General features: G+C 37.1%; 2 protein-coding genes across 2 annotated transcripts; both read right to left on the bottom strand.

Annotated features, from left to right (window-relative positions):
- Positions 1 to 4,393: 4,393 nt before the first annotated feature.
- On the bottom strand, positions 4,394 to 4,588 carry LOC116625003 (keratin-associated protein 19-4-like). Its single transcript, XM_032393297.1, has one exon. It carries the CDS (start codon positions 4,586 to 4,588, stop codon positions 4,394 to 4,396), a length of 195 nt encoding a protein of 64 aa, XP_032249188.1.
- A 3,240-nt stretch (positions 4,589 to 7,828) lies between these two features.
- Positions 7,829 to 8,472, bottom strand: LOC116625042 (NADH dehydrogenase [ubiquinone] iron-sulfur protein 4, mitochondrial-like). Its single transcript, XM_032393344.1, has one exon. The coding sequence runs from the start codon at positions 8,470 to 8,472 to the stop codon at positions 7,945 to 7,947; it is 528 nt and encodes a 175-aa protein (XP_032249235.1). The 3' UTR covers positions 7,829 to 7,944.
- Positions 8,473 to 12,428: the final 3,956 nt, after the last annotated feature.

The raw sequence follows: 12,428 nt of genomic DNA on the forward strand, positions 1-12,428 counted from the left end.
TTAGATTTCCTTCCATTCCAGCACATTGAGAGCTGCATGTTTTCTTCATAATAGAATTATGTGCCATCCCAAGACACAGAAGGAGACATTTTAAACAAAGGGCTTTTAATAAAGGGACTAAAGGGTGAAGGGAGGCTTTGCATCCTGGAAACCAATAGATGAGAAGGTATAACCACAGTCCTAGGGACAAATGATGACTATGGACTTTAGAAAATGGGTAAAATGAAATACGTACATTAAGGAGGTAGCACGAAAGTTACCAGTCACTTGCAGAGATGAGAGAAGAGATATAGGAAGCCTCCACAAATTCTGACTTGAATGGCTGGATGGATCACGGTGCCGCTGTCAAACAACTGAACTGTAAAACCTAGATGGTTCCTCGAGCCCATAGCAAGGTGCTTGGCAGAAACATAACTAAATGCATAACAATATTAAGCCTCAAAATCTCCAAGTTCATAGCTAGAGCCATAGATAGATGCATAGCTTCACCCTAGTCCTCTACGTTTTGGAGACCAGCAATTTTATTTGTCGAATATAAACATAAAAAAGCCTTTTATTCAGACTTGGAAAATTGATCTGTTATACTGAGTTTTTATTCTATTCACATATATGATAAAATATTTACTAAACTGCCCTTTCATATTAATAGAGCAGCTTTTATTGGTTAAAGTTTTTATATTGATTTTTATCATTAGATTGCCTATAACAAATTTGAAGTCAGTAATGAGATGTGATTATGATTATTATGTCTCTAAAACTATTTTCAATGGAGGTAATACATTTTACTTTTTGCATCCAGGTTTCAAGAAATTATTCTCCCTCTCGTTCTATCCTTTAACATTAATCCCGGATCCTAAATTATGTAATCTCTATTCCCTAGCACACAAGGGGTACACCTAACGCTGTCTTGCCTTCTTCAAAATTAGGACCTTTATTTTTAATCAGGATATTTTCCCCCTACTTACATTCAGAAGAATGTAACATCTTACTGATGTAAGAGATATAAACAAAATTTCTCCCAACAGAACTATTTAGTGACTGCAATTTAGAAATGTGTTTCATGTTGCCAGCTTCTAAGTGTCTAAGAATGTAACCAAGATAATCAACATAGCTTTTGCAATATGCTTCTAAAAGCCATGACATTCAGGAGAATCACGAATTATGTTTGGCCACAAATCAAATTTAATAGCATCTGGACAGTTCAGATCAAAAATAAAAAAGACCTTCAAATAAGGGCAACGTTTTTTTTTTCCTAAAGATTTTATTTATTTATTTGACAGAGAGAGACACAGCGAGAGAGGGAACACAGCAGGGGGAGTGGGAGAAGCAGGCTCTCCGAGGAGCAAAGAGCCCGATGCGGAGCTCGATCCCAGGACCCTGGGATCATGACCTGAGCCGAAGGCAGACACTTAATGACTGAGCCACCCAGGCGTAAGGGCAACATTTAAATCTAATATGCATGATATACAAGGTCATATTCAGTACGGTGTACTGTCCGTCCAGAGGTAATTATGTTGAACAATCACGTACTCTGTATTCCAAGTAATGGTTCTTTAAAAGGCCTATAATTTCCTATATATGTTTGTCAGGGCAAACTTTATATGTACTTACACCCCTTATAGAGCACATGTAAGTGTGCAAACTAGTTCGCATATTGTTACATTTTAGACAGTGGAAAATGAACAACCAAAGTTACAAATCACATAGAAGAATAGCTACAGTTATTATTATTAATCTACAGGGATCATTGCACTGTACTGTTTGGTTAAAGCAAAAACTAACTACCTGAAGAATTCTTCTATTTTATCACAGGGATTTAGAACACACTAAGCTTTATGTATGAACATACTAAGCTTTATGCATTACTAGCAAGATTAAATGAATGCAGAAGGGATCTTTTGGAGAACCTTTGAATTGACACCTTCCAGTTTATTAGCACTTGGGCAGGTAATCACCACTCTTGTTCTTATGTCATCCTCACAAAAATATGGAAGGCATATTCTGTGTAAGTCACCAGGTTCTATGAATTCTTCTCTTTCATTTTTTTCTCTTACTTTTCTTATGCAGTACAGGTAAAAAGGTAACAGTTCTTGCTGTGGCAAACTGTTCTTACAGTAATGTTTTTCCTTTCAATTACAGAAGGATAGAAAGAATTTCTCAAGACATAAGTCATATGGGTCCAAGTATGAATTTGAGTGGATTCAGACATGTCCAGTCACGTCAGACAAACTGGTGAAACAAGCTGTTCTGGTGACTTTAAAAGTTAGCTAAGAAACCTTCTAAAAGAGAATTCAATCTGTGCTCACTGTTGATGTTCCAAGAGGCTTGTTCCAAAGGGTGAACTGATGGGATAAGCCTAAAAGAAAGTTCCTCATGGGAGATTGAGGAATTTTTTGGGAGAGAATAAATTCTGAAGAAAGAAAGAGCCAGGTTGTTTGACTCTGACTGAGCAATGGGGCCAGAGTTTCCAGCCATGGGAGATTCTTATCAATAAAGCATCTGGTATGTGCCTGAGGTTTGACCTTGTACCACTGTTCATTCATAAGAAGATCTATAGAATATTATGAGCCTTCTAAAAGAGTGTAAAAAGAAATCAGAAAAGAACACCCCATACACCTTTGTTTTCCATAGAACGCTGTACCATTGAGTTCCAGCGCACAATGGCAATGCTCGATGGACAAGCCTTATAAAGGACAATAGCCCTCAGTAGATGCCAACTATAGACGTATAGTTCCTGCTCAGGAAATGAATGATGCTTTCCAAACTCCTCCCCTGCTCAAAGACAAAGTTTATAAGAAAGCAAAGGCATGTCTGGCCAGACCAGTGGTACCAAGAAGACATTCAGCAAGGGAAGGGATGGATAGAAGGACCATAAGAGATATTCAGGGATTAAGGATTACACTTAATGTGATGAATCGCTACATTGTACACCTGAAACTAATATTACAAATCACTGTAACGAACTGAAATTTAAATAAAAAGTTTAAAAAAGAAGATCTTTAGGACAGTAAAAATATTCTGTATCATATTATAATGATAGATTCATGTCATTGTATATTTGTCCAAACCTATAGAATGTACTACACCAAGAAACGACCCTATTGTATGGGCTAGGTGATGATAATGTGTCAATGCAGATTTATCAGTTATAACCAATGTACCAGTCTGGTAGGGCATATTGATATTGGGGGATGTTGTGCTGGTATGGGAGCAGAGGGAATGTAGGAAATCTCAGTACTTTCCTCTTGATTATGCTGTGAAACTAAAACAAAGCCTTAAAAAGAAAGAAAATATTTAGCTAGTAGCAAAGTCACACAGAAACATGTACTTGAATGGAAATATGAGAATGACACACTCCTTAGTAGTTCCAGGAACACTTTTTTTTTTTTTTAAGATTTTATTTATTTATTTGACAGAGAGAGAGAGAGCACAGCAGGGGGAGTGGGAGAGGGAGAAGCAGGCTTCCCGCTGAGCAGGGAGCCCAATGCAGGGCTTGATCCCAGGACCCCGAGACCATGACCTGAGCCGAAGGCAGATACTTAACTAACTGAGCCACCCAGGTGCCCTGTTCCAGGAACACTTAAGGGACATTTGAGAGGACTGATACATACATATATATATATGTTAATGGAGCAGACAGGGCAAGTCATTTTCATTAACTGTTAGTATTACTACCTATGTGTTCTCAAGCTTGTATAATGTGCTGAACTAGAAACTGTTGCATCATACTCTATATATCAATAGCCACAGACCTTACTGCTTCATAAGCAAATTTTTTGTATTAGTTGCAAAAGAAGATGTTAAAATAATAAAAATTAAAACATCAAACAAAACCAGAGTATTTAGATTCTGAGAAATCATTTTATTGGACAAAAGCAAAATACAAATTTTCTTTAAGATCTAGAAAGATAACATTTTGGTAATGGTGGCAAGAGAAGTAAACCAAACTGAGGGGAGCAAACTAGGACAGTTTTACATATTGAATATTCATTTAAAATGGTGGGTTCTGGGGGCTCCTGGGTGGCTCAGTCGGTTAAGCATCTGCCTTCGGCTCAGGTCATGATCCTGGGGTCTTGAGAACGAGCCCTGTGTCAGGCTCCCTGCTCCTCCACGGGGAGCCTGCTTCTCCTTCTCCCTCTGCCTGCCGTACTCCCTGCTTGTGCCCTCTCTCTCTCTCTGTCAAATAAATAAATAAAATCTTAAAAAAAAAAAAAAAGATGATGGGTTCTGGAGGTAAAAAGCACCAAATATTTGTAGAAGCAGTTTAACCATTGATAAATAGCTATCAATAGGTCCTGGAGAATATAAGATAGATGTTTTGGGAATCAAAGCACAAAAATAGGACCAAATAAATTTGGAGGCTTTCACTTTGCAACCAATTTCAAAAATACTTTTAGTAGAAGGTAGAGAATCCATATCCTCCATAGCACAGTGGGCGGCAGCGGTCATATCTTTGGGCTCCCCAGCCCCAGCCCCAGCCCAGTGTGGGGAAGCTGCCGCATCCCCGGCCACTGCCACAGCCCAGGCCACTGAAGCCTCCACAGCCGTAGCCCAGGCCTCCATAGTAGTTGCCGTAGTAGTAGCTCATGGTGTCAAGGGGGGTGAGTCGGTTTGCGGTTCAATGCCAGAGTCAGAGTGTGAATGTCGCCATCTTTACAAGGACGTTTATATACTCTGATCAGAGAACATGACAAAATATGTGCCCTTCCTTTGGTGTCATTCTATGAATTATATTTGCCTGACACAAGTTATTAATCTGTGGTCCCCCGACCACAGTCATAAAGAATGTCTGAACCTGGGGCGCCTGGGTGGCTCAGTCGTTAAACGTCTGCCTTCAGCTCAGGTCATGACCCCAGGGTCCTGGGATCGAGCCCTGCATCATGCTCCCTGCTCAGCCGGGAGCCTGCTTCTCCCTCTCCCACTCCCCCTGCTTCTGTTCCCTCTCTCGCTGTGACTCTCTCTGTCAAATAAATAAATAAAATCTTTAAAAAAAAAAAAAAAAAAAAAGAATGTCTGAACCTGCTTGGCCACATAGGCTGTAGAGAAGAGCTTGCTGCTATAATCTTCTTAGAATGAATTGCTATTTCTTCAAAGTATTAACATACCAAAGCCTAAACAGAATACTTGATTGCCAGTCACTTGACATCAGTTACATTAAATATTGTTGAATTTCTAATTAAATATCTTCTCATCACTGGCATTTGAGAGTTACTGTAATTGGTTCTACAAAATAGCAAAAAGTAATTAAGATCAAGTCTCAAGTTTATCAATTTCTTTAAAAGGCGCATGTATTTTGTATCATGAGAAGCAAATGATGCACCTCTTTTTAGAATATAAAAGAACACTTTATGTCAAGACAGATTTGGTTCACTTGCCATGTATACCAGAAAACAACCACAAAAGCTCACCTGATTTCTAGAGTTTTAAAATTTTGGCAATGTACAACTAATAGGTTTATTTTTGGCTTTAAATGCCAGCATACTTATTTGGTTTAAATGCATAGCGGAATTGAAATCACTAGTGGAAAGACTATCAAGTGATCAAAAATCCATCTTGTGGGAAGTCTTCCCACAGTACGTTTTTTTTAATATCCTGGGCCCTTTCTCCAGAATACGTTCTAGTCTCACTGCTACCACAAGTGCAGATTATATTTGCCCCCCCTACACCATGTCCCCCTCTTTCTCTGCCCTTCATCATTTATCCATGTATCTTAGATCTTCTTCAAATCTTACTCCAAACATCACCCAACTTCCTTCCTCCATGATTCATTGCTGCATCCAGGTATAAGTGTGAAGTGGGAAAAATGGTTTTGGCTCTAACTCTACATTCAAAAGAACACAGCATCCTTCTACCTAGATCTCCATAGTCAATATTATACACTTGCCCCTGTCTTAGTCTGTGCCCATTTTTTTGTCTGTAGGTAATTTCTAACTTGTCTTTCCTAAGATATCAACAAAACCTTTCTAGGATATTGACAATGTTGTTAAAACTCCTAAAATCATCTTAAATTTTAAAGGACCTTGTACAACCTGGAAGATGTAAGAAATTTTCTTCATGTGTAGCACACTTTTAAAAAAGGACAAGAGAGGTGCCTGGGTAGCTAAGTTCGTTGGGCTTCTGCCTTCAGCTCAGGTCATGATCTCAGGGTCCTGGGATTGAGCCCCATGTTGGAGGTGTGGGGGGGGGTCCCCACTCAGTAGGGAGTCTGCTTCTCCCTCTCCCTCTGCCTCTCCCACCCTCCACTTGTGCTCTCTCTCTCTCTCAAATAAGTAAATAAAAATTTAAAAATAATAATAAAAAATAAGAAAATAAAGAAGGACAAGAAATAAAGAAGCACTCTTTGGAAGCAGTTGGCCTGATATTCACAGAGTTCCTCACCTCAGCCCAGAGAGTTAATCAGTTATACCTAAAGCTCTATGCAAATGTGCCCATACCTTGACACTTGGGACTCAAGAAACTTGTTTTCTCTGACAATAACCATTTTGCTAAGCTTTTGTTGAGATTTATAAGTAATATGACATAGTTTTTGGATGGGTCTGTTCACTGACCTGACCTAGTATCTAAACGAAACCTAGCATTTAGTTGGCACTCAATATTTTTTGAAGGAGTTATATGACTTTCACTGATATTAAATCAAGGATCATGCATATCATAACCTAAGCAACCGATCTGCTGTTCTAGGAAATGTTTTATGGCTGACATGAGTTCCAACAGGCTTTCTGGTTTCAGAGTGGCACTAACCCCAATAGTAGCCTTTAATCTCCATGCTATTCTAACCCAAATGCATTCCATTTTTATTCCTCATTTCAGAAATCAGCCAATTGATAGAATGAATATTTTCATTTTTAATGAATCACTTAGAAGTATGAATAAATTGCATAGCATTAGGGATTCCATAGTCTCCTTGTGTAGCTCTGTCAGAGCATGTAACTATGATTAAAGGCTTCTAATTATTTTTTTAACGTCTAAGACTATCTCTGCTTTATAGATGGAAACAATATGGGACACAAATGAAAAATTTCACTAACAATAAACGCTAAATGTGTTTTCAAAGAAGAAAACACATGACTTTGGTATTCATCACTTATAAATGTCCATCCACTATAAAAAAAAAAAAAAAGAATTTGAAAAATATGAAACAAATGTTTTTCCCCATATGCATAAGCGAAAATTTTACATTGGAAATTTCTTTAGGGGTTATTATTTTTCTGCCCATTTAGTGGATCAAAGGCAGATGTGGATCATTATTATTACTTTTTTTTTAAGTTTTCACTCATGACCCAAGTTGCTATTGATGCTGATGGATGGAGGAGTGAAAAATGTTCTTACATTTTCCCTAGCAGTGAAGAAGTATTTTGTTATAAATTCCAAACATTTTCTCTCACCTTAGATGCAGATTCATATAATCTAAACAAAACAAAATTATGATAATATTATTTATACTAAGAATGTCAATGGCAGAATAATTATATTGATTACTGCTTGTCAGGCCCAAAGCGCCTGTCCTTGGAGATACTAACCAAATGAAAGGATCAAACTCCACAGTGTGATCCTTCAATAGGGTAAGTGACTTGGCCCTATTTCCCTTGCTCAGCCCATACAACCCCTAGACAGCACGGACTGAAAGAAGAGGTCATCATGGGTCTTTGTTCATTTGTTTTGTTACCTAAAGTTGAATTTTAACATTGCTCATTATTTAACTATATCCAAAGGCAGATAACCTACAAATTGACAGGTGCAGTTCTCTATATCAGAACAATAAAAATGTTAAAGAAACATAGCTCTTAATCTAAGTAAAGGGATCAATCTCCATAAAAATCAGCTTTTTTGTGTGGTTAAAGGTCAAATTTATTAGGGGATTAAGAGATGTATTATACATGGACTATAAATACTGCACAGCTGACTTTATTCACCATCAAGCACAGAGATATAGTCAGTGCCAACCTATTTTGTGGATACTCTTGTTCTTTTGTTCCAAGAAAAATTTGCACCATAAGACTTGGACTTGGGTTTTGGAACCTTCCTATCTTCAATGTCATAGCTCCACCCATTTTTTTCTGCAAAGGCAGCTGCATCTTCTTTAGTACTGAAGGTTAGAACCATGTTGGACAAGGGATCAGCCATTGATGCCCAACCCATCAAAGGATTTTCCCATCGCTTCCTGGTATCAAACTCCATCTTCCATTTCTTTGTGTTATTTACTCCAGACTGCATGTTATTGCGAGCAGGAACAAAGATCCTGACTTTTCTAGTTTTGATATGCTCTTCTGGAACACCAGTTAAAGGAGTGATACCCAATTTTTCAACAGCTGTTATGAGTTGCGTGTCCCAAGCTTGGTCCTGTGCCAGCCTCCATGTGGAAGTGCTTAACGACCTGATAGGAACCCTGGAAACAGAAATGGCAGCTACAGCCACTGCTCTTTTCCCCCACAACATTTGCCTCAGCGTCTCTGACATTGAGAGAGCCGCCATCTTGCTGCATCTAAGCTTTTCTTATAAGCATCACCAGAACTTTCAAAATGGTTTATGTGACAACATTCAAAGAGAAAATAAAGAGAGAAGCAGCATAGTATAATCGAATACTCTAGTCTTAAAATGGCTTATTCTGAGGTTCCCTGCCTGCAAGACTATGGGACAACATTACAGAGTTTATTGTCCCTTTCAGATCTTTAATTCTGTGATTTCGTTTTGTCCTTTTTTTATTACATTGGCCCAGCTTATACCAAGTATCAATAGGTTCATACCATTACCTGAAGATGCCATTCAGTTTTAGGAAAAATTTAGAAATTCTGATATTTTACCTATTTTATTCCTTATCTCTTATATGGTAGTCCCCTCTTATTCACAGGGGATGTGTCCCAAGATTCTCAGTGGATGCCTGAAACCACAGATAGTACCGAACTCTATATATGCCATGTTTGTTCCTATACATACATCCCTGTGATAAAGTTTAACTTATAAATTAGGCACAGAAAAGATTAACAATAATAACTAATAATTAAGTAGAACAACTGTAATAATATACTGTAATAAAAGTGATGTGAATGTGTTCTCTCTGTCAAAATACCTTTATTGTACTCATCCTTCTTCTTGAGATGATAAAATGTTTACAAAATGAGATGACATGAGGTGAGTGACATAGGCATTGTGAGGTAGCGTGAAGCTGCTTTTGATCTTCTGACAACATTCCTGAAGGAGGATCATTTCCTTCTCACCTATGGCTGACCTTAGGCAACTGAAACCACAGAAAATAAAACCACTGATAAGGGGGGACTACTGTCCCATCGATAAAATAGTCATTTTTGAAGGGATGAATGGGGTCTAATTTTTTTTTAATTATTGAATGGTATTTTTGGTTAGTTGAAACCACACAACATTTTGGTTCACAATGATATTTCTATTTGTATATTATTCTTACTGGATTATAGATACTTCAGTGTGATGATGATGATGATGATGATGATGAACAGTGTCCCCATAAGAAGACAAATGAGATGAGGGAGATGAATGACCCCAGTTCACATTTGATTTTCCAGGTTATCAATAACTTTTATGTCTGTCTTATTTTATGTGCATAACAAATAGATGAAAGCAGACTATGAATAATGGAAGATAATATATATTTCAAAGATTCACAGAAAAACAGAGCTTATTTTCTATGAAAATTTAGCAATATGGATTATGAGATTTGTGGAAAGTTTGCTCTGATTATAGTTGTAAGGATGTGGTTGCCTAGCGACTACAAATATGTAGATGTAACACCACCTGTTTTTATAAGATAAAATAAAGGGAGACAATAGAGGTGGAAGATTAGTTGCAAATATTGAGCTCCATTAAGAAATAGAAATAGATAAATATGAAATATGTAAAACAACTATATTTTTTAAAACGTAGGAAGATTTAAAACTCCATAGTTGATTTTTTGCTGCCAAATTCAATTCTGAAAGTTATATAACTAAAATAAAGAAGAAGAGTAACATTCTACTGTTTCAAATTACTAATTCTCAAACCAGAGTTCTTTTTTATGCATTAATATGTACATACACATATGTAATTGTGTGTTCTGTATTTCTAATTGTAATTAGTAACACATATAAGTATGTGCATATAACTGAATTAAACAAACCCCCCCGCAGAACTGTATTTTCTTTTTCAAGTTAGGTCATTTATTGGTATTCAACATAAATCATCTGTTAGTGCCCAAACTCAGGATGCCAGAGGACATAATGCAGATACCTTAAAATAATAAATTCTCTTAAATTCTTAGATTTCTCTTGGCAAATAAGCCTAGGGTAATCCCACTGCATTGACTGAAGAATGTTGTGGCAAATCCGCTCATGGTAACAGATTTTGGGTTAGTATAGCAGTAGTTTAGTAGATGCTAGAGAATCCATATCCTCCATAGCATGATAGGCGGTGGCAACTATATCTGTGGCTTCCCTAGCCCCAGCCCGGTCTGTGAAAGTTGCCACATCTCCAGCCACGGCCACAGCCCAGACCACAGAAGCCCCCACAACGAAAGCCAAGGCTTCCATAGTAGCTGCCATAGTAAATCATGGTGTCAGGGAAGGTGAGTTGGTTTGCTGTTCAAAGCAAAATCCTGAGTGTGAATGTCATACAGCTATGCTTATATCCCCTGAGTGAAAAGTGCGATAAAACATGGGGCCATTCCTTTGTATCATTCTAAATTATTCATTCACTTGAGGCAACTCATTAATCTGTTTGTTGACACAAGGAGAGGTGCACACTCATTAAAATTTCTGAGCTTGCTTAGCTGCCTCGTTAGAACACCCTTGAACTCATTACATTCTTTCTGTTTTAATGAGAAAAGAAATCTGTCTTCAAAGTCACAAAATAAAAATTCCCTACCTAGAATTCTTCATCACTAAACATATTGCATCATTCATATTCGATGGTGTTTTCTCATTAAGTATTTTCTCATTTCCCATTTTCATATCATTCTCCGGGTACTTGTATCTTACTTCCATCTAGATTAGAATATACTGATCACGTTTAAAATTCTTAAATCTATCAAATTCTCCAAATGTCAAATTTATTTCTCAAGTTGAATACACACACAAATGCACACACACACACAAAAGAAAATTATTTTGACTTTATACATCAGCTTGTAAAGCATCCTTTTGTTTAATCAACATAGTAAAATTTATTTCAGAAACTGAGAGACCAAACTCACTGCTATAATCAATCTGTAAGCTGTTCAAAAATATTCTCTTTACACATTACTCATTTTTCCAGACCAGGCCATCGCCAAAGTATTAGCTAAAAATGCAGATGACCTTGGCTCTATGATTTACAGTTATTTTTTTTCTTCTTTACTTTTCTTCATAATCCATATGTCATATCTCTTATCAAACCTCTCTTTAAATCTCATTCTACATTCATCCCCAATACATACTTGCACCAGCTAGGTCTTTTGTTCTTATCCATTTTTTCCACTCAGTATTTCATCCCTCTATTCATATCCCTAATTTCATCATAGTATCTTTGTTCTTATATTTTCTTTACCAATTCTGTGTGTCCCAGCCCTTTATTTTCTCTCAGGCAATCAGCAAACATTTTTTTTTTGTATGCTATTACTTATTTATTAAGGCTTTAGTTTATTTTAATATGTACTCTTAAAATCATGTAATATTTTTAACAGGGTCTCTTAAAATCCTGATGCCTTGAAAATCTCCAAGAATGAATGTGCAGTCATGAAATGACTGAGTCAGGAAACAAGGAAGGTAGAGAGCCAGTGCTCACTGGCTGCTCAGCTCACTCTATGAAGACAGTAAACCAAACCCAAAGTTTAAGCCCCACTGGAGTGTGATCATATCTTGGACTTGGATCTTTAACAGCATGTTTACTTTACATGACCTTAGACATGTTACAGAAGTTTTGTTTTGTTATTGTTGTGTTGTATTGTTTTGTTTTGTTTTGAAATGTGTAACATTTTATTTATTGAAATATAATTGACATACAATATTATACAAATTTCAGGTGTACAACATAATGATTCGATATTTATATATATTGTGAAATGATCACCACCGTAAGTCTAAATAACATCCATCACCATAGACAGTTACAATTTTTTCTTGTGTTGAGAACCTTTAAGATCTACTCTCTTATGGGGTGCCTGAGTGGCTCAGTCAGTTAAGCGGCTGCCTTCGGCTCAGGTCATGATCCCAGGGTCCTGGGATCAAGCCCCACATCGGGCTCCATGCTCAGCGGGAAGCTTGCTTCTCCTTCTCCCACTCCCCCTACTTGTGTTCCCTCTCTCTCTGTCAAATAAATAAATAAAAGTTAAAGAAAAAATATCTACTCTCTTAGAGATTTTCAAATATGCAATACTGAACTGATGAATTGTTGAACATTATATCAAAAACCAATGATGTACTATATGTTGGCTAATTGAATTTAAA

Source organism: Phoca vitulina, unplaced genomic scaffold (genome assembly GCF_004348235.1).
Source record: "Phoca vitulina isolate PV1807 unplaced genomic scaffold, GSC_HSeal_1.0 scaffold72, whole genome shotgun sequence".
NCBI lineage: Eukaryota > Metazoa > Chordata > Mammalia > Carnivora > Phocidae > Phoca > Phoca vitulina.